The sequence below is a fragment of the Coffea eugenioides genome, chromosome 8, assembly GCF_003713205.1.
Source record: "Coffea eugenioides isolate CCC68of chromosome 8, Ceug_1.0, whole genome shotgun sequence".
NCBI classification, from domain to species: domain Eukaryota; kingdom Viridiplantae; phylum Streptophyta; class Magnoliopsida; order Gentianales; family Rubiaceae; genus Coffea; species Coffea eugenioides.
This window is the reverse complement of record NC_040042.1, coordinates 44,449,901-44,472,079: the sequence shown is the minus strand read 5'-3', so window position 1 is coordinate 44,472,079 and position 22,179 is coordinate 44,449,901. Positions and strand designations below refer to the sequence as shown.

The 22,179-nt window shown below is 35.4% G+C and overlaps 2 protein-coding genes, 1 long non-coding RNA gene and 1 pseudogene across 6 annotated transcripts; 3 read left to right on the top strand and 1 right to left on the bottom strand.

Moving 5' to 3' along the window:
* Positions 1 to 474: 474 nt before the first annotated feature.
* LOC113779090 lies at positions 475 to 2,183 on the top strand (annotated as a pseudogene).
* Positions 2,184 to 2,574: 391 nt separating this feature from the next.
* On the top strand, positions 2,575 to 3,708 carry LOC113779092. The gene is made up of 3 exons (XR_003469436.1): positions 2,575 to 2,612; positions 2,781 to 2,850; positions 3,562 to 3,708. It is a non-coding gene; the product is annotated as an uncharacterized LOC113779092 (long non-coding RNA).
* Positions 3,709 to 7,628: 3,920 nt separating this feature from the next.
* On the bottom strand, positions 7,629 to 9,197 carry LOC113780871 (transcription factor bHLH118-like). The gene is made up of 3 exons (XM_027326654.1): positions 8,883 to 9,197; positions 7,816 to 8,163; positions 7,629 to 7,706 (listed from the first exon to the last, which is right to left on the bottom strand). The coding sequence occupies exons 1-3, from the start codon at positions 9,195 to 9,197 to the stop codon at positions 7,629 to 7,631; spliced, it is 741 nt and encodes a 246-aa protein (XP_027182455.1).
* Positions 9,198 to 15,194: 5,997 nt separating this feature from the next.
* LOC113781738 (YTH domain-containing protein 1-like) lies at positions 15,195 to 21,679 on the top strand. Of its 4 annotated transcripts, XM_027327726.1 has the most exons (11): positions 15,195 to 15,407; positions 16,802 to 16,903; positions 17,977 to 18,215; positions 18,299 to 18,550; positions 18,670 to 18,746; positions 18,829 to 19,007; positions 19,079 to 19,200; positions 20,077 to 20,133; positions 20,391 to 20,448; positions 20,687 to 20,748; positions 20,827 to 21,679. In XM_027327726.1, the coding sequence occupies exons 2-10, from the start codon at positions 16,816 to 16,818 to the stop codon at positions 20,725 to 20,727; spliced, it is 1,113 nt and encodes a 370-aa protein (XP_027183527.1). In that variant the 5' UTR covers positions 15,195 to 15,407; positions 16,802 to 16,815; the 3' UTR covers positions 20,728 to 20,748; positions 20,827 to 21,679. The 4 variants fall into 4 exon arrangements, with proteins under 4 accessions (XP_027183527.1, XP_027183525.1, XP_027183526.1 ...); XM_027327724.1 differs by lacking the exon at positions 20,391 to 20,448 and having other exon boundaries at positions 15,196 to 15,407; positions 16,772 to 16,903; positions 20,827 to 21,675; XM_027327725.1 differs by lacking the exon at positions 20,391 to 20,448 and having other exon boundaries at positions 15,197 to 15,407; positions 17,986 to 18,215; positions 20,827 to 21,675.
* The last annotated feature ends 500 nt before the right edge of the window (positions 21,680 to 22,179 follow it).

The following is a 22,179-nucleotide window of genomic DNA, read 5'->3' as shown; positions in this document are numbered from 1 at the left end:
TTTCTGCTTCCTTTCGCATCGGCCTATTGTGCTTTTTCTGTTCTTGTTGTTATTGTTGTCGGTTACTTCTGCATTTCCTTCTTCCTTTGTTCTGTTGGGTTAGATGCTTTGCAATGTGTATTCTTGTGATCCTTTGTGTGCGACTTTATACTGCCTTCCGCCTACTCGCAGAGAAATACCTGCGCGATTTCTATTTTTATATCTTTCGGATGCTAAGAGGGATTGGTTGTACCTTTGTAGAGCACCGATTGCGGTCTATCTTCTTTGTCATTCATTTTCTTTTCATTTTTTTTCCCCTTCCTTTCCAGTTTCCACACTACACGAATTTTCTTTTAGGCGATAGGTTTAGTCTTATCTTTTGAGCTCCCTCATTTTTTTCCCTCTCTTCTGTCTCTCCTCTTCAAAAACTGGTGCTCCATTACAAAACCTCAAATTAGCTGAAATACAAGCCGAAAAGAAGATAAGCCTAAATCCATGGAAGCTCATAACAGTAACAAAGATTTCACAATAGGATGCATACTCTCCATCAAGACCCCTATTGGAGAAGAATTTCAAGGCCAAGTCTTGACCTTTGACCGCTCATCCAACATACTTGTTCTTAATATCCTTCTACTCCTGTTTTATCAAGATTTTCCTTTAAAAAGTTTCATTTTTTCTTCTCAGTATTTTCGCATGCATTTACAGTATTTATTATGAATTGGTAATTTTTCTTGTGGGTTTTCAAATTCTTTAACTTTGGATTTGAGAAATACAAGAAGTAATACATTTAGGGTCAGGGCCAAACAGGAATATTAGGCTATTGAAAGCCAATTACATCAAGGAGTTTACCTTTTTGGGTCAAAGTGAAGACCCTCTTGATCTCAAGAAATGTTTTTATTGATCTTAATAATCTTCAAGCCAGAGAAGACTCTGCTATTACGTATTTCGAATTTTTTATTTTTATTTCTGACCAAGTTGTGGATTTGGACTATTTTGTGATTATTGTGGTTGATTTTATAAGTGGCATTTTTCAGGCAAGCTGAGTTAGACGCTGAAAGATTTAGGATTGCTGTTACAGCTGAAACTCAGAGCATTTTTTATGCTCTGTCCAAAACGTAAGTTTTTATGTTTGTCATTTCTTTATTGCTGTTTCTTGATCTTCTATTACCTGTTTGACTTTCTCAATATGATTTTTCAGTATATTTTATGAATTTTTTCTTTCCTCTTGTATTGGTTGAAAATATTAGTTCTTTGCAGTCTTGACTTATTATTTCTATTTTGTGATAAATAAGTTCTGGTAATGCAAAAAACAGATTTTTGCATGAACTAGATGGCATATTATTTCAATTCCTGTGCGGAATCTCCTTTTTAATTCTTCAAGTGCCATTGTGCACTATATGAATGTTGTACGCAAAACAAATCCATCCATCATGTCTAAATTCACGAGAAGACTAACATATTTCTTCTTGCTACCTTCTTGCCAACACCACTATGGGAGACGTCAGAAGATGGTTAAGGCCTTTTTTAGTGAAGCTGAAAGAAAAGAGTCAAAAATATATACTAATATAATAGCTGTTACATGATTCTAGAAAATGCAGCGTTTAAACTAAGATCATGTGTACGAAATATTATCAGTTTATTTTACCATGGGAGATTATTATATTGGGGAACATAGCAACCTTACTGACAAAACAAGGGAGAGTTGTTCTTGCAATTCTTTAGCTATACTGTTTTGATTCCACTGCAGTTATTCTTCGTGCTTATTTAGGGAGTATAAACAATCAAGTTTCCTGAATCAGAATTTCTGTATTATATCCTAATTCCTCGTCCTTTATTGCATAGGGTTTGCCACAAGCTTTGTTAAGCAGAATTGGATTTCTAAAGGGAGTGCTTTTTCTTCCAACTCTTAATACGGGAGACGAGAAAGTGATTGCTGATATTGCTTGCTTGATGTCAGAAATTGGTCAGACAGTAAGTGTTCGAAGTTCTCTATTCAATAGGAGTTTTCCTTCTTCATGGCTTGCTTCTTATAGAATCTTGATTCCAATTTAGATTTCATAAAATCATAGAGTGGTACTAGTGCTCGTCGGATGTGGCCTAAACTGGTTTTTTCTGATATGATGTACCTAGGCACCATCTTTGATTTTGAAAGCAAGTCCTGAGGCAGTAATACTCATGGATGCTCTGTTGAGGTTAGATCTTGAACGTTTGACAATGATGTGCTTAAGGAGATAACGTGTATCATAGCCAGAGGTGTGTGGGTCATAATTTGATGCATTAGCCTTAAAATGCTAACTTAAGCTCTCTGCATTTCTCCTGCTCATCAACATTGTAACTTTTTTTGAAAATCAGAACTGTCTTAGTAATTAAGGATGAAACAACCAGATTGGCAAACAATTACATCATTGGAGTATGAATGTTGAAGATGTTTGACCATATGAGCCTATTTCAGTAGATTTAGGGTACTATACATCTCCCTTGTGGCATGCAAAGTGCATACTTACGTAAGTCCACTGCAAAATGTCCCTTGTTTGATGTTAACTTGTAATTTTCTGATTTCTTATCTATGCGTGCAGTTGTTCTACTTTTCCACACGAAGATTGGGAAATTGCTGACTGAATCTTGCAGTTCTGGTAGAAATAGTTCTTTGTTTTCCTATCTTTCTTATCATTGCCTTTTCCCATAGTGTTAGTTCCCTGATTCCTGATGGCTCCGATGTTGCTAAAGCTGGGTTCACAGTTTACTTTATGAATTAATTATATCTCATGCAAATTCAGCCTTTTGTTCTCTTTACATGTCAGGTCAAGTCTTGCAGGTTGCATTCTTGGGCATGATTTGAGTGGTGGAGGGGATAGAAAGAATATACAAGAAGTGTGTCTCCCTGCTCACTTAGCTTTACTTGATGCTCTTCTCTTGCGGGCACAAGTTTGCTTCATTTGTTTCCACTTTCGTTGGATGCAGATATTTGGTTTGTCCATTTTTGTGCAAGTCTTAGTTCTATTGGTTTATGCAAACATGCTTAAAGTATGTGCAGTGAAGGAATATATTGAAGAGAACATTGTATAAACATGCTTAGATCATTCAAAGTTGAAGAATAAGTTGGAATAATATATTAGTACCTGTTACACCTGAGCTAAAGAATAATCTTAGCGGGTAAAAGTAGTTTATCTTTTTCCAGGGGTGGTAGTTGCTTACAAGATTCATGGTCACTGTGTATGCTTTTAAAAGCAAGTCTAGAGGCCTGTTCATCCTTGGCTAAGTTGTTAGATGATGGAAGGTTTTTCGTATTAGTGAGGACAGGGAAAACTTGAAATATTAGTGCTTCTGCTGTAATTGTTACAGAATCTTTGCTATGTTGCAATGCATGTGTGACCTTTTCATCCTTTGTGCACTTCCCTGCAGATTAGAAAATAGGCCAGCAGTGGAGAAAGAGTCCATATGTCAGTTCGTTTTTGGTCATATTGCCATTTTGAGAAAATAGTTTGTGGCAATAATTTTGTTTTCAGATACATGTATTGCAAGATTCTTTCCTTTTCCTCATTTTTTGTCTGGATTATGATTAATTTGGAGTCTTTTGGACAGGTGAACGATTCTATGTTTATTGATGATGGAGAAGCTATTGATTTGCCTGATGGCCTTGTTCAATTTCGGATGAATCTTGGTGGAACTTTGCGTTGATATCTGTCAGATTCTAGGCTCTGCTGCATTCAGGCTATCTCGAGCTACTGTGTTCAGCATTATAACTTCATACTTTTTTGATGCTCTTCTAGGCGTTGATCAGCTCAGCCTCAACAACCTAAACATTCAAGACTAAAATTGAACTTGTTTGATTTTCGTATTTAGAATGCCTGTAGAACTAGAACCTCTTTCGGATGACTATTCAATATTTATAACAAAACTATATTACTCAGATAATTTTACTCTGTTTAGTATTTCACTAATTTTCATTCTCACCAACATTACTAGCTAAACATTAATTGGGCATGTATTCCACCGCGCACAGCGCGGTGTCACCACCTAGTTGGCTAAATAAGTCATATTATACTGCATACTCCCTCCGTCCCAGTTTGATAGTCCTGTTTTTCTTTTTCGTCTGTCCCAAATTGTAGTCCATTTTCCAATTGAAAAATATAGTTGTATTTTAATTTTCCTAAAATACCCTTATTCAATGTAAGTTGTTGTTACTATAAACCTACCCCATTTAATGAGAGTTGATTCTATTTTTACCATCAATTCAAGTTCCCATAAAGTTGTACTCTAATTAATGTGAGGGTATTTTAGGAAAATAGCTACCTAAATTGACTGTTCCAACAAAATTAACTACTTTTTATTAAACTGTATGAAAAAAGAACCAGAACTATTAAAGTGGGACGGAGGGAGTATTAATTTACGTTGCACCTAAAGGGAAACCTACAAGTGTAGAGTCTTTCTAGGCCCTAGTTGGAGGTGTATATGTAAGTACATTTGACATATATCTGTGGAACAAGAAACAATTTGTGCTACATCCTAATATACCTCCCAATAATAGAGTAGAAGTAACCATCAAATGGAAGATAAATAGCAAGACCAAATTAGATGAGGATGGATTGGTAATGGCTACTTGGCGTTCTTGGACTGAGATGACACTGTACAATGATTTGCCACGAGATACTGGCATATGACATTATTAACAATTATAGATCATCAAATAAACCAATGTTTCAAAATTCGAACTGGATTTGTGGTTTAATTGGTTCGATCAGTTGAATTTCGTTTTAAAAGTTTAATCATTTTTAATTTATTTTAATATTAAAGTTTCAAATATAGTTGAAATCTTTTTTTTTAAATAAAAATTTACTGAATGAATTTCGGTTGAACCTACCAATTTTTATTGGTCTGACTGATTCTTGACTGAATTTGACCGATTTAATTTAACTTTCTGGTTAACTATTGAACTGGATCACAAACATGGTCGGTTCGTGATTCGATTTTCAGAACACTGAAATAAACAATGCGAGTTTTTCTTTTGGTTCCATAATTATGGCAAAATAAGCTCACCTTGTTATTTGGTAGAATATTGTCATTGATACTGGTGGAGGTGATATGTCATAATGTACCACCAACATTTGATATTTCTCCGACATTAGGGTTAAAATAGTTCAAGAAACAGCTACGTTAAACATATAGAGCCCACTATTATACCAAGATCAAGTCATTATGTGCTTCCAGGACCTACAACAGATTTTGGAAGTCGATTTTGGCTACCTGAATTACTTATTTGAGAATAATGCCGAGTTGCAACCATATTCCTATTTTTGGTGGATCTGCTTACCAATCATTATTATTTTGAAAACGGACTGCCGGGTGATATTAATTTACTAATGACAATCAGGGTTTGGTAACACGTTATTAATTGTGTAAGAGAATTGACGACCACACCGAAGCAATACTTACAAGTGATCGACCATTGCAAACGAATAAGTAACAACACAGCAAGCTTTGTAAGACCACTGCAAACGGTTCCACTTGTTATACAGTTAATGCATTCTTCTCAGCTTCATACAACAATAACACAGCAGCAACCTGTATAACGAATTAAAACTGCTGGTTTCACATAAATATTAAAATTTGAAAGAAAAACTGGTTAGTGGCCTCACTAGATGAACCACTACCTAGTTTAATTCTTTTTCTTGTTTAGAACGAAATGTTTCGAGTGATTTTGTCTGCTGGATTAATGCAGTTTGGCATAGAGGTTGTGTTGCTCCAATCAACATTTTAGACATGATAAGATGTCTAAAATGTGACAGATGTGACGGAACCTTGCATGATTATTAGGTATTAAATTGCTTACCCAAAAAAATTTATATAGAGATCTTTTAAAGAGATGTGTCCCAGTGTCAATGAACTGTCCAAATTTTATCATTTGATTAAATTAAAGAATGCACAGGGCTGAAATATGTACTTGCTAAAGTTGGAAGAAATTGCTGGCCGGATGCACCTCTGCCCATCCCATTTTCTGTATGCATTTGATGACGGTACCCTGAAGTTAATCAGCTCGTTAATTACTAGGTTATCCTTTGATTCAATATCCATCATCTTTGGATTCTAGGGTTTGTTATTGACTTGTTTGCCTAATTTATTTATTTTTTTCGTTTTTGGGGTAAGCTAGCTGCTCTTAAGTTCAGTTCCACGTTCCGTGGAGCATCCATGCAAAGACCATTTCAGCAGCCGTAACGTTCCCTTTCGGTGGAGTGGTAATAGTTCAGTTCTTTCTGCAAATAAACGTTTATAGAGAAAAGGAACCATATATATCTGTTATTATTGTACTGATCCGGTTGATTTACTAAAAAGCCACACCAGGATCAGGATGAGATATTAAAACACGCAAAAGTTAGAATGTGCTATTAACTTCTTCAATAATCAACATGGTTTACCTAATTACGTTACTTGCATGGTTTTATGATATGGCATTCCGATTAAACATCAAATATTCCAAAATTAGCATGAACACTTACTATTTTTGCTGCCACGTTGAGGCTAAAAAAACGTTGATGCACAGCCATCGTTTTCCAACAGTAGAGCCAAAGGAGGAAAGGAGATATTTACAACAATAGACTCAAAATACTGAGGTATTAACAGAATCTACCATGATCAAAAGAGTCAAAGTATAAATTTATGAAAGGTTTAAAAATTTTATACCACTTAGTCATGTATTTGTAAAATCTGAAAATACTTCAAACGCTTCAAATTTTTACCCAGCTGTTGTCAACGTGAAGGGTAATGGTTGATCAATGATTATAATGATACTCAAAAAGTTATTTAACCGAGAAAAAAAATTGAAATTCAACAGGGTGAAATAATGGATATTAAAAAAAATGTTGTTTTCATACGGTATTCGGTACCCTAGGCATGCATTTGAAGAACTTACTGATTATTGAACTAATTATACGGGTGTAACTGTATCTGAACTATGCAGGTTAAGTATGATTTATTTCCATTTGCTTTTGGAGTCATAAGTGATCTTTCTAGTTCAGAAAAGAAGTCAATATTTCAGGCTAGTTAAAAAAGAAGTTATTTTGGACGTAATACAAAGTGATGCCTTTATATCTTTTTTTTTTTGTTTTTTTGGTGGGATCACCTCTTTATGCCTGATTTGGATGAAAGGCGTTGATCCAAATGGCTAGTCGTTTGAGCTGCTTTTAGGAAGACAAAATTCAGTAAGGGGAAAAAAAAGACAGAATTCAGTATAATCCATGTTTCATAAGAAAGAGAGATAGATCTTTAACGAGAGTACAAAAAAGGAAAAAAAAAAGAAGAAGAAGACTATCAATTGCCATGATGCCAGAGATCCTCATGCAATGGCTTCGTGGAAGCCAAGCAACAAACAGAAGACAAACTTTACAGACCGCATTTCAAATCATCGAAAAGAAGAGTTTGAAGCCATCCAGGTGGTGGATCAAAGCAGAGTTGGCCCTCGCCCTGTAGGGCATATTAGTCCATGCCCGATCGAAAAGTAATATTTTTGCAAGATAGTATATCACCTCAAGCATATGATCCTATGGTAGCATCACTGTTTCGAGTTCAACATCAAACTTTTTCAGACCTCACCAATTTATTTTTCTACTAAATAAAGAAGTAGAGGAGACCCTTATCTAAGTTTATATGGTACTTCAACTGATTTGATAGCGCGCTATCTCCGTCAATTTCTCCTGCAGCTCATTTGGACTTATAATTTTCTCGTCATTCACCTGCATTAGCTAGGAAGTGATAGTAAGATTATTGGATATCTCATCTGGAAAAAACCAAAATGTACATCCATAAAAACAGACATATATAAATATGACAGAAAATTAGTACCTCTGATTCAATAACATGGAGTAGCCTTTCATTTACTCGTGTGGAAATGCAGCTTTTGATAGACTTGCCTTCTGAAATGAGAAAATTGAGGATTCTGGAAAGAGGAAGATCTACTTTGGATCCAGTGGTTATGGTGATCTCCATCCCTGCCCTACAAGTTTTAACCACAATACTAGGTTGCTCAAAATCTTCCTGTGGATTTTCATTCTCTACAACCTTGGAAGTGGTCGGATTGATAAACCATTCCTTGAGCTTTGCTCTCTTGCTCTTCAGCTCATCTACCTTCTTCTTTTGAAACCTAATATATTTCACGGTCGCATGAATATGATCTGATATGGACCGCTTCCCCTAGAACAATGAGAAACCAAAACCGTTAGAAATGCTCACCCTCAATATGATATGAACTCAGTATGTTATGTTACATAAAATGAGTGAATTTTTTCCTCCCAATTTTCTTTAATTTTTAGACAAGGAAGGTTGAGATGGAAATGGAGAATAAATTGACGAAAGTCACGTGCGCCAATGATATTCAAACACTCGTTTTAGTTTATTGCACACCATTCACAATGTTTTTTTTAGACTAAATAACAAGCATATTACGCGCTATGTGGTAGTTAAAAAAATAGTGAAATATTAGTTTGAATTTAACTTTTTGCTATTGACTGTTAATTTTAACAGAAAAATAAATGATGATACTTTAATTCAAACTATGAGAGAATTATATATAGATTTTTAAACTATAGAAGAGTCATGTGATAAAACACCAAATTACAGGAGGTAAAAGGTAATTTATCCTAAATAAAATACATAGTAGAGTCAGCAATGTGCAAAAATCTTTTAAAAAAAATAATAAAAGGTATGTTAATGTCATTTTCTTAAAAATTAAAAATCCTTAATCTTAGGGCTATGTTGATTTTCCTATCTTTTGTTTCTGTAAGCGACGTTTGAGGATTTGGAAGAGAGGCAGTAAAAGGTTCAAAACCCTCTAGCATTCGTCTAAGGTATGGAAATAAGATTCTTGATCATGGAACTATAAATGTTTGACACAACATATGACCGAGCTTTACCTCGAGATGTTGAGAGGGGATCAGTGAACGCAGAGTCTCGTGAAGGCCAGCCGTCTCTTGCCTTCTTTGCCTTTCGACATCTCTATGTATGATCTTCTTGATGTAGTCTCTAGGGCTCTCCTCAATGTTTTCCAAGGCACTAATCTTCCTTCGACGGCCCTGTTTTGGCTTGGACTTGGCAACAGTACTAAGATCCAAATCATTAAAGGGAGGTTTATTCACATCCACCAGAAGTTTATCGTTTTGTTGTTGAGGACGAGGAGGTGAAATAAACTTGAAAAGTTCATCTTGGTCACTTAGCCATTGAGAAAACATGGCTAGCTAGAAAAACCAGTTGCCTTTTTATTTTCTACTTCTTCTTGGCTCAAATTCAAATAATCAGTGGCTGTGTCGCTCTCCTGCTGTAAGTATATATGCTACTCTTTATAAAGGTGGCAGGATGGCAGTGAAGAAGGCTTCGCTTGGGCGCCAAATCATTGTGGGGACTACATGATTTTCCCAGGTTTTTGCTAGCTAAATCTTGTTGGCTTCGTTGCTCAGTCCATCCACATTGCCAACAACGGTGCACCCGTCGTAGCAGCACGAAAATATATATATATATATATATTCCTAACTTTCGTGGCATATTATTACTAATCAGAAAGTACCAAATATTGTTTTGAATCATTTCTTGTATAGTATTTGTTAGCCAAGTACTACTTGATCATACGGGATCCTCAGTGTCACTTTTTCAGTGGCAATTCAGTGTCTTCTATATATATTTATGGCAAGTGTTTTATTTATTTAATTTATCATGTGTTGTTTATTTAAATTTTTTCTACCATCACGTGATAAGTTGGATTGGCACTGGACGTGGCACCGAGTAGTGGCATACAGGATCCCAACTGCTGCTTGACAGTGAGTGGTCAATTTTAATGCACTACGTAACATGTCGCGTTTTGTAGGTGCTCTGCTCTATTCAATGTTTTCTCATAATTTGCTAAAACCAAACATAAGGCTAGTGGGGAAGTAATATATATACCTGTAAATTGATATCATTAAGCCATGCATGAAGAGCAGTTTGCATTAAGTTTATTTATTTATTTTGAGTTTCTACTTAAAACTTTTAAATTTATTTTTAATTAAAATAGCATTCAATATTTATTTCAATAACTCCAAAACAATTGTATTGTGGGAGAGACGTCAAAGAGAAGTTGATTGCTTAGTGAGGCGATGTAAGGGAATATAGGAATTTTCCAAACTATAAGGTTTCAAGTCGGGGGGAAGGGTAGTTCCTAATACTTATTAGGGAAAATTGTGACAAAAACTTTAAAATTCTTATAAAAATTCTAAGCATATTCTTTAATTTTTATAAAATTGAGGAGGGACAATTGTCCATATCGTGAATGAGACGTGGCTCTGCCACTGCATAGGCTTGCAATCATTGCTGGCTTTGTTACCCTTGTGCTGTAATATTATTGGTATGGCAAACATATTCGTGTTAAAAGCTCTATATTAGGTTTACCACGTGTTGAGAGCATGCATAGAAAATGCACAGATGCTTATACATACATAAAGATACGTGTGTGTATATATATAAACATATATATATATATATACATACATACACACAAATATATATATATAAGCGTGTGTATCTGTGTGTGTGAGGGGATAAATCAACTTTCTACCATTCCAATTAAGATAAAAGGTGTTGTGAATTCAGCTTCTCCCATTGTATTATTTTTTGCTCACTATTTTTTTCTCAACAATTTTCATGGATGCAACCAGAAATCAACATAACCAACAGGTCAAGTAAACCAACAAATTTTAAAAACCTCAGAATGCAAAATTTAAGGTCAACCAATTTCGTATGTGGACTGACAGAAGTTATCATGACTATGACATTCCAACAAAACGGTCAAATTATTGAAAAAAAAAAATAGAGGAGAAAACTCTCAAACAGTCATGCTATAACTTCCACAATTAGCAATACCCACATTTTGACAAAAATGCCAATAATAGTTAGGGTTAAAAGATAAATCAATTACTTGATACTTAAATCGAATTCGGTTTCATAAGAATTAGTTCAAATTTGGTTCGCCAACTAGCCAAATCAAGATTGAATAGTATTTTATATTCGATAACATTCAAATTCGATAAAATATTTGTTCAAATTCGATTCGGTAAGAAAAAAAATAAAATTTGAATAAAATTTTAAACTCATTAAAATAATCAAACAAACTTGAACACGAGAGTGTTTGATTTGATTAAACTCGTTTAGACCTCTAATAATGATAATAGGTTTCACCCATATCTTTCACCGGATCTCTCTCTCACTCTGAACTTTTGCCAACTATGATTCTAAAAAGTCAAGGACTTCTCTTTCGCTAATTGTGCTTGTCGGAATTTCATTTACAGCTCTAACAAAAAAAAAAGAAAAAGAAATAATAACATTTTATTTATATTACTTGGCAACTGCAAAAACAGCCACCTCATACGATTGATCCTTTAAAAAATCATTACGGCAGACAGAAGTAATACTAATTTTTGGAAGATTAGGGAATATATTGAGAAATATAGAGATATGCGATCTATCTGATATGGAAGCAACACTGGCCATTGAATAAGACAGTGAAACTGATAGAATTTGCATCTGTAACTGTAGTAATGAAAACTAATTTACTTGCACTCAGGTTAAAATAAGCCCGCTCACCACTGAATTACCCAAAAAAAAAAAGGAGCCCTTGTACCGCTGAACTACCTTTTCTGTAACAAGAATTACATGGAAAATGCCCCATCATAGCATTTGTAAGAAAGTACTTAAACGTTTTTAGATTAACTGTTTTCATGTCTTGTCTACCTCTCCTTACAAATGATTTCAAAATGTTGTCCACTAATAAAGATTTACTGCGTGTAATTTGTTTTTAATTACATGTTCTTTTCCACTTTTATGGACGTACAAGTACAACTCTTTATATGTCCTTCTTTTCCTGGCAACTCTTTATACGTCGAAATCATATCTTGTGTGGACGTTTTCATTTTAAATGGATAAATTTCTATTATACAACGACTCAATAAAGGATTATACTTGACCTATATTGAGTATCAAGTTAGGTAAGATTACATAATTGATCAACTCTTGATACAACGACGCAAGTAAAGTCTAACTCCTTCACTCGTTTAGTGTACATGCTCACAAATGAGGTAACACGAAAGCATCGTAGGCAGTCATTAAGGCTTGGTGGGGTGGGAGTTCAGGGAGTTAAAACTTTGATTAACCCAATGCCAATATATAGTTAATAATACTAGCACAAGTTTCCTAAGTCGGTGGTGGACGATTGCTATTCATTTGCCATAATCCGTCACGTGATTGTAGTAGCGGAAGCAGTCTATTTGATGCAACAACTGATTATATAAGAATTCTCGCTCAGCGCTGACAATCAATTTCCGACAACTCAAAATGCAGAAATACTTGAACAACATAAAAGAATTGATTTTTGTTTTCTTGACGATTCGTGACACCTAAATCGAGCATCCAAAATTTGGTAGGGAATTTGTTATAGTATTTTGCTCTCTTTTTTACTTGCCAGAATATATAGTAAAACGGAATGTTTGATTTTGTGTCCACATTAGTGAACTTTGAAGTTTGAACTTATACTCCGGGCTCTTGATCAGGGGGAATTTCAGGTACATCTCATACTATTAGCCATGCAAACAAATTGATCCCTGAGGCCTAGGTTGGAAGCTTGGGTGGGAGGGCAAAGAAGAGAGAGAGAGAGAGGAAGGAGAAGAAGAAGAGATGATTCTAATTATATAAGTCAGCTTTTGTATCTTAACTATACAGTCATAGGTTATCAAGGAACATTTGACCTAGTGGTTAAAATTGAGATGTCAAAAATTAGAAATTATATGTTCAAAGAAGAAAAGAGAGAGAGAGAGAGAGAGAGAGAGAGAGAGAGAGAGATAAAAAAAAGTTAGAGATGATTCTAGTTATAACAGCCAGCTTTTTGTATCAAACTATATATTTATATGTTGTCAAGAAGGTTTTGATCCGATGGCTGAGATTGAGATTTCAACAATTAGAGATTATGTATTCAAATTCCCTATTTTCTCTTCTCGCTCGTTAAATCTCTTCCTTCCCTGATTCGAAATACGCTAGTTTATTAGTTGGCATAGCATAAATTTTAGCTACGACTTGCTCGAGAATGACTACAGTTTCATGTATATCGCATACTACTAAGAAGAATCTATGTTTAAATTTTTTTTCCGATTTAGGAAAGAAATGATTTCTATACCTCACAAGGTAGAGGAAAGGTTACCATACGCGTGAAAAATAATGATGTACTCAAATGAAATTGTTTGGCATTACAAGGTTTAGAAGATAACAGATTACATGTAATTATTGTTTGGAAAAAAATGTCATTCTATGCGATACACGATTCTATATGATAGGAACAAAGTTAAAATGATATAATTCCTTGATTTTAAATATTCTCACATTTATATTTATCACTTAAGCATGCTGTAATTTTCAATCGCTTTCCGTGAGTGAAATCTAAACTTAATCCTCTAACAACATTCTAAAATGAAAACACCAAAGCTATAGGTTGTGGTTAGCCAATGGAAGGATGGGCGCCAGGTGCCAACCATGCCTGCTGACGAGCGTCAAGATTCGAGGACAATAGGACTTAACCACTGGTCAACCTTTGCACTTGATTAATATTGACCGTCTCGTAGCTCATTTGTCTGGTGTTGGAAAAAGACAGTATGCATCGTTATAGACATTTGGGCGTGCATAATTCTGGCAGCCCTCTGGGATGGTACCCATCTTACCGTTGCATCTTGTATTTGAAATGCCTTGTTTGTAATTTTCCTCATTAAGACTTTTGTTTAGAGTTTACAACGTTCTGCTTTACAGCAAATAATTTGTTGTAGACTTTTAGTGCATTAATTATCATCATAATTTTATATCTCAATTTCTATGAAATTTAAAATCTCTCCATTTCTTTGATTTCTTAAAATAAACCGATGGCTCTAAGTAAGAAATATGTTTTTTTCTTCTTCTTCTTCTTCTTTTTATTTTTTTTTCCTTTGCTTCTCCTTCTTCTTCTTCGTTCACGGAGTTATAACTGGACTGGACCTATCCTAAATAAATGAAAACTCAATCTTTTTATGAGCCTTTTTCCCACAACAAATAGCGTCCATCTTCAAAAACTTAATGGTTAGAGTAGTACTAGTCCAAAAAATTCTTGGAACGCATAAAAATTGCACAAAATATGTTATATGACACTAATCTATGCCATGTTAAATCATTACACATAGACGAGAGTTTCTACTGATATTCCAAGCTTTTGGTTTCTTGTCCAGGCTTCGTTTGGATTGAAGGAAGGGAAGGGAAAGGAAATGAGAGAATATCAATGGAAAAGAAAGGAAAGGAAAGTAGAGGAAAATGGTTTCCTTCCATCTTATTTGGATTAAATATGGAAGGAAAAGAAAAAAAATACTGAATTTTTATTTGGATTGAAGAAGGAAAAAAAAAAAGAAAAGGAAAAGAATAAGTATCAACTTAGTGAAAAAGATAGAGAAAAACAAATGATCTTTTAAAAATATTTAAATTCATTTCAATTTTTTTTTTCCAACAAACGTTAAATGGAAGAAATCTAAACCTGATCCTCAATCCAACCCAAAAGGCAATTGTTGATTTCTGGGTTCGACCAAGGGACTTAAATCTCACTCACTCAACCCTCACTGGACCGATGTGGGAGAAAGGGGAAAGGGAAACACTCGCACTTTTGGTTTTACCCTCAACATTGGCTATTACCCTCTCCATGACTTCTAAACTTGATGAAATGTTAAATGGAAGAAATCTAAACTTGATTCTCAATCCAACCCAAAAGGCAATTGCTGACTTCTGGGTTCGACCAAGGGACTTAAATCTCACTCACTCAACCCTCACTGGACCGATGTGGGAGAAAGGGGAAAGAGAAACACTCGCACTCTTGGTTTTACCTTCAACATTGGCTATTACCCTCTCCATGACTCTTGTTTCTTTCCAACAAATGTTAAATGGAAGAAATCTAAATTCCGCCCACTTTGGGCAGAAAATATAATTTAACAAAATAAAATAGTTAGAGCCTTCCCCTCTCTTTTCCTCCTTATTCTTTTCTTTCCCTCTCAAAAGTCAATCGAAACAACAAAATCATGTTTCTCTCCTATGCTCCAATCCATACTCCACAGGGGAAAAGTGTGACTTTCCTTAATGTTGAGGAGGCAAATTGTAATTAACCCTTCAAAAAATCAGAAACTAATACCTGTCTTCTTTTTTTTTTCGTTTTTAATTTGAACAGAGAAAAACCGGTTTGTGTTACTGTTGGGGCCTAAGAAAGGGTTTCGTTCTTTCACTCTACCACTATCACTGGAAAAAGACTAGGGCTGAGAGCTTTATCGAAAATCTTCCCAGAAAAAGGTTCATTCGCTTTCTGTCTCTGCTTCTTCCAAAATTCCCCAAAGTTTTTGTTCCGACCCTCTTGTGCCTCTAATCAGGTAAGCTTTTTTCTCCGGCTCTGAAGTTGTTAACTACTTTTATGTATTATTCAGCATTTGTATGTAGTATGAATTGTATCTGCTTTGTTTTCTTATTGGCATGATTTTTATATTTGTATCAAGTATGTTGAAAATTTTGATAACTTTTGGTCTTAATTATTGCTTCTAGTAATTAATGTTTAAGTAGGGGCTAATGAATGACGGAATGGATTTTATGGTTAATTCGAGATGTTCTTTTATTGGAAATCTGTTCTTTACTTGGGTTTTAAGGGTTTAAATAGGCGTAATCTGGAGGTGGATTGTTCATGGAGCGTGATTGGAAGTTAGGATTTAGCGTGATTGGAAGTTATTGAGGAAGAGGGGGTGGGGAGAAGGTTTTAGCTTTTACTTAGTGGCAAAATTACGGAAGAAATGGTTTTGTAGGATTTATATGGTGTCATTGGCTGTGGGATCTTTGGTTTGGTGGTGGTCCTAGGTATAAGAGTTAAAAGGATGGAAATGTTTTGACTGCTTAACAAGAATATACGAAGAGAGTTATGGAAATGTTGTTGTCTTGAGGGACTTGTTGAATTAGTAAGTGTTTGGCATTGAATGTATCTCACTTTAAAGATTTCTAATTAAGTCAGGTTATCAGAAAATAGTAACAGCTGGAAACAAGGCAGGTTTGCGAGGTTTCTTGGTTGTGTTGAGTTTCTAACTTCGGAACCGATTGTAAATGGAATCGCTTTTATTATGTAATCTGAGTAACTTGCAATTCCAATTCCAATTCCAATTTTGTTGGAGACCAAAGACAGCTTTAGTTCTCGTCCTATGGACAATTGAAGAGGTTAAGCTATGAAGAGGGGCATCTAGATTTGCTTTTGCGAGGCTGATGTTGCAAGTTTCTCATATCTTCCTTAGTGACAATTGCTTGACTATCGGAGTTTCTCATTTTTTCCTTCTGCGAGGCTGATGTTGCTTGACTATAGGGATTGCCTTCTACTGATATTGATGCGCATAATCTTACTAAGTTACTTTTATACATGGTCTTTTGTTTAGAAAAGTAGAGATGGAATTTGTATTACTGTTGTGCTTGATTGAGTTTTTCCATTGCTTGGGCAGTATAATTTTGTAGATTTGTAATATTTTGGCTTTCTGGCTTCTATAGTAGCCTAATTTGCAATAGTTTGGCATGTGCCTGCTAACGTTTTTATAATCAAGATTATATGTTTTTTAGCATGAGCTTTTGGTAATAGTTCCACCAGAAAGGATGTGTTTACTTGGGTTCTTTCCATGATATGTTTTGTTGGTTGATTTTTGAAAATTTCTTGTGGTTATTTTCTAGCTTCTGGCTCCATAATGATATTCCTTGATATTAAATTCAGTTTCCCTTCATCTGATACCTGATCGTATAGGTGGTCAACAAGACATGTCATCTGATACTGCCAAAGAAAACGCATCTGTAGTTGATTCATCAGTGACTGAATGGAAAAATGACAGGAATCTGGATGGTCCAGGTACAAATAATTCTAATAATTTACATGTCAGCAGCATTATGTTAGATGATTGTGCTGCATCTGAGTTCTGACTTTTCATGATTATGTGCATGTTTTGTCAGTTGGAGTTTGCAAAGTATCCTAGACCAAACATTACCCCCCTTACCATAAAAAGGCAAAAATGGGTATTCTTAGATTAGTTGATTCACATGTAATATGCTTATAATGGAAAACTTTGTTTCCCTGTCATTCTCTTTTTCCCTCTGTAATTTCTTTTTCTTTTCACCTATTTTTTCCTGAGATGCATTAGATTATTGCATATGCTAAAATGTGTCTGTTTTCAAGGTTTGTCTTTTACTTCAGAAATCTCTGACCTGTTGATGAATTTCTGTTATCCAAATTGGGTCCTCCTATTGAGACTTTAGGTGGATTTGGCACGTTTTCTGATTGAGGGTTTTGTTTTTCTTAATGTGAATTGCTACTTTTCACTCCTTTCTGGAACCCAGGTTTGAGTAATGAGTGAGAACCTTATACAAAATCCCCAATTTAATTAAGTGCGAGAAAATAGGCCTAGCAACCTCCAGCATGGATTTGAATACTTTTGTAAGTTACTTTGGCTCCTATCTCCTAAGACCATGTTTAGGTTGAGTGATGAATTTCTGATACGACATGAAAGCACGATAGGAAATTAGCATTTTTGGGCTGAAAATATTTGACATGGAACATGTTATTGAGTTTATGAAACATGCATTTATGTTTAGGGGAAGAAAAATTCTTTAGAGTTTTGTTTGTTTGAGAAAAACCTCAATTATTTGTTAAAATTGAATGGTTCATTACAAGATTGGTTTTGTCAGGCTCTTTTATTTCCTTTGCTCGAATACATTATTCCTAGATTTTTCCTTTACAGGGAAGATTGGTAAATGTAAATATGTGATATGTCAAGTTGCACATAGTTGGTGACTATAATGGATGTGGTTACTAAAGTCCGCTGCTCCTGATGAAGTTTATTTATCTGTTACACTGGGGCTATGGATAAAACAATTCATACCTTTGTTGCTTTGCATTAGCCATTCAAATGAATAAAGTTGTAATAGTTTTGTCAGAGAGCCATAGCTATAGATCCAATGAGGATGGCTGTCAAATTGGAGCAGACGAGCAAGTTCACTCTTATGAACAGCGTCAAAATTGTAGTGAAACTAAAAAGGGTAAACCATGCAATACAAGATACTTCATTATCAAGAGTTTGAACCACCAAAATATTGAGTTGTCAATTGAGAAGGGAATTTGGGCTACTCAAGTCATGAATGAGCCTATTCTTGAAGAAGCCTTTCGTGTAAGGATTCCTTTCAGTTTATTGGAACATTTCATGAAGATTTTCTTACTTTTCTTTAAAGGAGGATTGTACTCATTTTGCAGAACTCTGGAAAAGTAATTTTAATTTTCAGTGTCAACATGAGTGGGTTCTTCCAAGGGTATGCCCAAATGATGTCTTCCATTGGTTGGAGACGAGACAATGTTTGGAGCCAAGGAACTGGTGGAAATAATCCTTGGGGTCGCACTTTTAAAGTCAAATGGCTGCAGTTACATGATTTGCCTTTTCAAAAGACTCTGCATCTAAAAAATCCATTGAATCAATATAAGCCTGTTAAAATTAGTAGAGATTGCCAGGTATGAGTTATAGTTTCTTCTACTTAATGCCCATCTAATTTTAGTGTGTAAAACTGCCTGTCCTTTGGTCAATTGGGAGATCTTTTGGATAGGCGATTCTGATTCATGTGATCTTCTAGGAGTTACCTCAGGATATTGGTGAAGCCCTTTGTGAGCTTCTTGACGGGAAGGATGATGTGGATGTCAGTTTGAAAAGGTTAACATTTTTTCAATTTAGAATATGAGCATACTGCAGATTACTTGTTAGCAAGTTTATATGCTGTACCAAGGTGATGCAGGGTTGAATTCTCCAAGGTTGATCTTCCTTTGAGGAGGCCTTGTGTGGAGCCTTCTGGTTCATTAAGATTTGAAGACTTTGTGCCTTCAGTGCATATGGCACCCACACTTTATCCCTCATTAGTCTACCACCATCAAGCTGAAGCTAGTAGATTTGACCAAGGATATCAGAGACCAAGTGGTATATTTCGAGATTCTCGTTCTTCCTTCTGAGAAGAATAATGCTTACATTTTCACCATGACCTTTTGCAGCTGGAAGCCATGGGAATGTACGCTCTGACAGTGATACATCTGCTCAGTTTATTGGTTGGGGAAAGTCAACTGAAAGGAGCCCCCTTGCTAGTAGTTTGACTGAAGATGATCTCCTGGAAATGGTATGGTTTTGTTACTGAAATTTAAATTACTAATTTGGGAAAAGTACTGCTATAGCATATAATCCTTGTTGAAATAATTTAATTCCCTTGAGAATGGGTGCTTTACCCTTTTGAATTTAAGTAACATTAGGACAAGGGGTACTTCTGGAACATTAATAGTGACACAAAATCGTGGTTCTCAATAGCTGCTCTTGCTTTTTCAGCTGTGAGATGAATAAGCGGGGAAAAAATGAATAGAGGCATTGTCTTGTCTTAGTTTCTTGGCTAGAGTGTATTGTGTTATATTGTCTAACATTCTGTATCCAATATTCTGAATCTGTTCCGTGAACTTGTATGGAATACTTCTAGGTACCTAAACCATGTTTTTTGTAGCTAATCAACTGTAATTTGCTATTGGTATGTTAGCATCTTGTCCATATGTTTCTCTAAGAAAGCTGAGATTGTAATGATTTTGGTTACCTGATGGCTGATATTCTTTTAGCTTATTGATCATCATAATTTGCTTAAGCTACAGTTTCCTCTCTTTACACCATTAGCTCCTCACCAAGCCCCTTAACCCCCTACCCCCACCCCCACCTTCCCAAGGAAAGAAAAAATGAAGTATCCCAAAATTTTTTTCCTCCCAATATAAAACAAAAGCAAAGATTAAGTAAAGATTAGATAACAAGATAATACCCTGTAAAGATGTTGCTTTGCAATGGTTTCTTTTAAATGTTGTCGCACTCCTGTTATTATTGTTCCTTGTTTCTTGTGCATTGCATTTTGGTGGTTGCTATACTCTTCCTGAATATTCATGATATTACAGTTGGTGTGCCTTTTCATTTTAGATTGTTTTCCTGATACTTTTTTTTTTTTTTTGGTTATCTCATTGTGTAGACATATGAAGAGTACCTTGAAGCTCATAGCAGACACAACAAGAAACTATACCAGTCGGTTAGTAGTCTGTGTACCGCAACATTTAAGTATATAGTAGAGAATGAGATGATGAATATATTGTGTGAGTTACTACGGTTTGAAAGATCGACAAAGTTTTAATTAGACCAGGCTTATGTGAACTCCTGTCTTCTTGGAACCTTCTTTCCTAAAGGACATGATTGGGCTGCATATGAATCCTGACATGAGCACATTGGTTTATTACAAGCAATTAAAATCATGAATGTTGCTAAAGCCATGCTGATGTTCTATTTTAGGATATCGGAGATTTGTTTCCTCAAAAGACTCTTTCGCCAGTGAAGATATATGATACAAGTACGAGTAAATGATATATCTGGTTGGAACTTGCAATTGAATGTTCTAGTGTATAGTTGGAGAAGTATGGAATAGTAAAATCAAAATTGCTGAGTGTATGGGCTGAGAATTCTTTGAACTGACAGACTCCCCCGCCTAATTTGTGCAGTTGTATTGATCTGCTCTTGTTTGACTTTTCTTTATTTTTGCATACTATGATTTCAAACTGACCCATGTGCAATGATGCTTTATCTGACAGGGTGCTGTGCCAGCCTCCAACATTCAAAAATCATCAGTTAAAGCTGCACGTTTTGATGATGTGTAAGGCTATTTACATTTTCCATAAATGGTCACTTTGCAAGGCAGATGTGTTTATAATGTAGGGCACACAATTTGCAGGAAGTTGGGCAGCAGTTCAAAGAAGAGGCCTCGTCACAGATCCCCAAGACGATAACTGCTTTTTCTAAGAAAAGACTGCTGTAGTTAGCCCAATGATGAGACTGAAAATGTCCCGGGTTAGAATTGTTCTTTTTGCACAAAATGGCTTTGCTATGGAGTTACTACTTATTTTGTAATTCCTGGAACTAGGAGTTAACTGTTGTAACGTTGTATTATAGTGTTGACCTATTATATGAATCATTAGCGAACATCTTTTTAGTAAATTTTTTGTATGGGTGGTAACAAACTTGTACAGAAAATGACTGTTGCCTGCCCATAACCCTAGATACGTTTTGTCAGTTTGATGTCCTCTCTTTTTTTTTTAAAAAAAAGAAAACTGGGAATATTTCCTACTGTACAAGATTTGATAATTGTCCTTTTGTTATGGCTTGTGGTGGTGGACTGGTTGATAAAACTAGGGCTGAAGGTGATGCTCACTCTGAATACTGTACTGATGGAGGGGTTGAAGAGGATAACAGCTCAAGCTGATGGCTATGCAATTCCTGTTGCTGATAAGAGCAGAGTATTTGGTGTTTTATGTTGAATGGTTGTAATATGGACGAGATTTCATTAGATAGCTGACTGAGTTACTATTTCAAAGGGTATAGCTAGGATTATTGTTTGCATACATAGGAACAGATGTGCATATTGGATAAATTATAAGGCACTTGATGGATTTTAGTATCAGATTAATTGGTCTCTGTGTATCTGGAGCCTACTGGTTGAGGGGACAGTTCTGCTGTTGGACTATTCTGGGTTGTTTTTTCATGTAACTATGAATATGTATGAAGTAAAAGCTGGCCTTCTTGATGTCTGTCATCAGCTCCTCGCTGCAATGACTTGTCTTCCATCTTATGAGAACAATTAAAAGCTAAGGCAGAGGGTTGTGTAATTTCGACAAATTTGATGAGAGAATTATTCAATTCAAGCCGGATGAATGAAGATTGAAAATCCACTGTTGATTATGGTGGTCGATCATGTAGATGGGATTTGTGCGAGTGGTAGGAGGAACTTCGTATTGGACTCCTACCCCAACGCTTACTGAAGCCCGACCTGACCTGCGTATATGCATTTATCTCACTCTTTGCTTTGTTACCTTAATTTGCAAAAATTATGGACTTCACATTTTTAGCCAGAATTGGTTTTGTGGCACTCGACTTTTCAGCCGAATTTTAACCCCTGGAAAATGGTTATTACCTAATCCTTCCCCCGTCCTTTTGTTTTAAATTGCGGAAATACTCTGCTACTGATATTTTCACGTCTTGGTGAATAATGCAATGTTTTCCATTCATAACTCTTTTGAAAAGATATATC

Coding starts and splice junctions, on each gene's coding strand:
- LOC113780871 (XM_027326654.1), bottom strand. CDS start 9,197: ATGTTTTCTCAATGGCTAAGTGACCAAGATGAACTTTTCAAGTTTATT. Junction 8,164..8,882: donor TCCCCTCTCAACATCTCGAG/GTAAAGCTCGGT, acceptor TCATTGTTCTAG/GGGAAGCGGTCCATATCAGA. Junction 7,707..7,815: donor TCCATGTTATTGAATCAGAG/GTACTAATTTTC, acceptor TAGCTAATGCAG/GTGAATGACGAGAAAATTAT.
- LOC113781738 (XM_027327724.1), top strand. CDS start 16,816: ATGTCATCTGATACTGCCAAAGAAAACGCATCTGTAGTTGATTCATCA. Junction 18,216..18,298: donor TTCTTGAAGAAGCCTTTCGT/GTAAGGATTCCT, acceptor CTCATTTTGCAG/AACTCTGGAAAAGTAATTTT. Junction 19,201..20,076: donor AAGATGATCTCCTGGAAATG/GTATGGTTTTGT, acceptor CTCATTGTGTAG/ACATATGAAGAGTACCTTGA.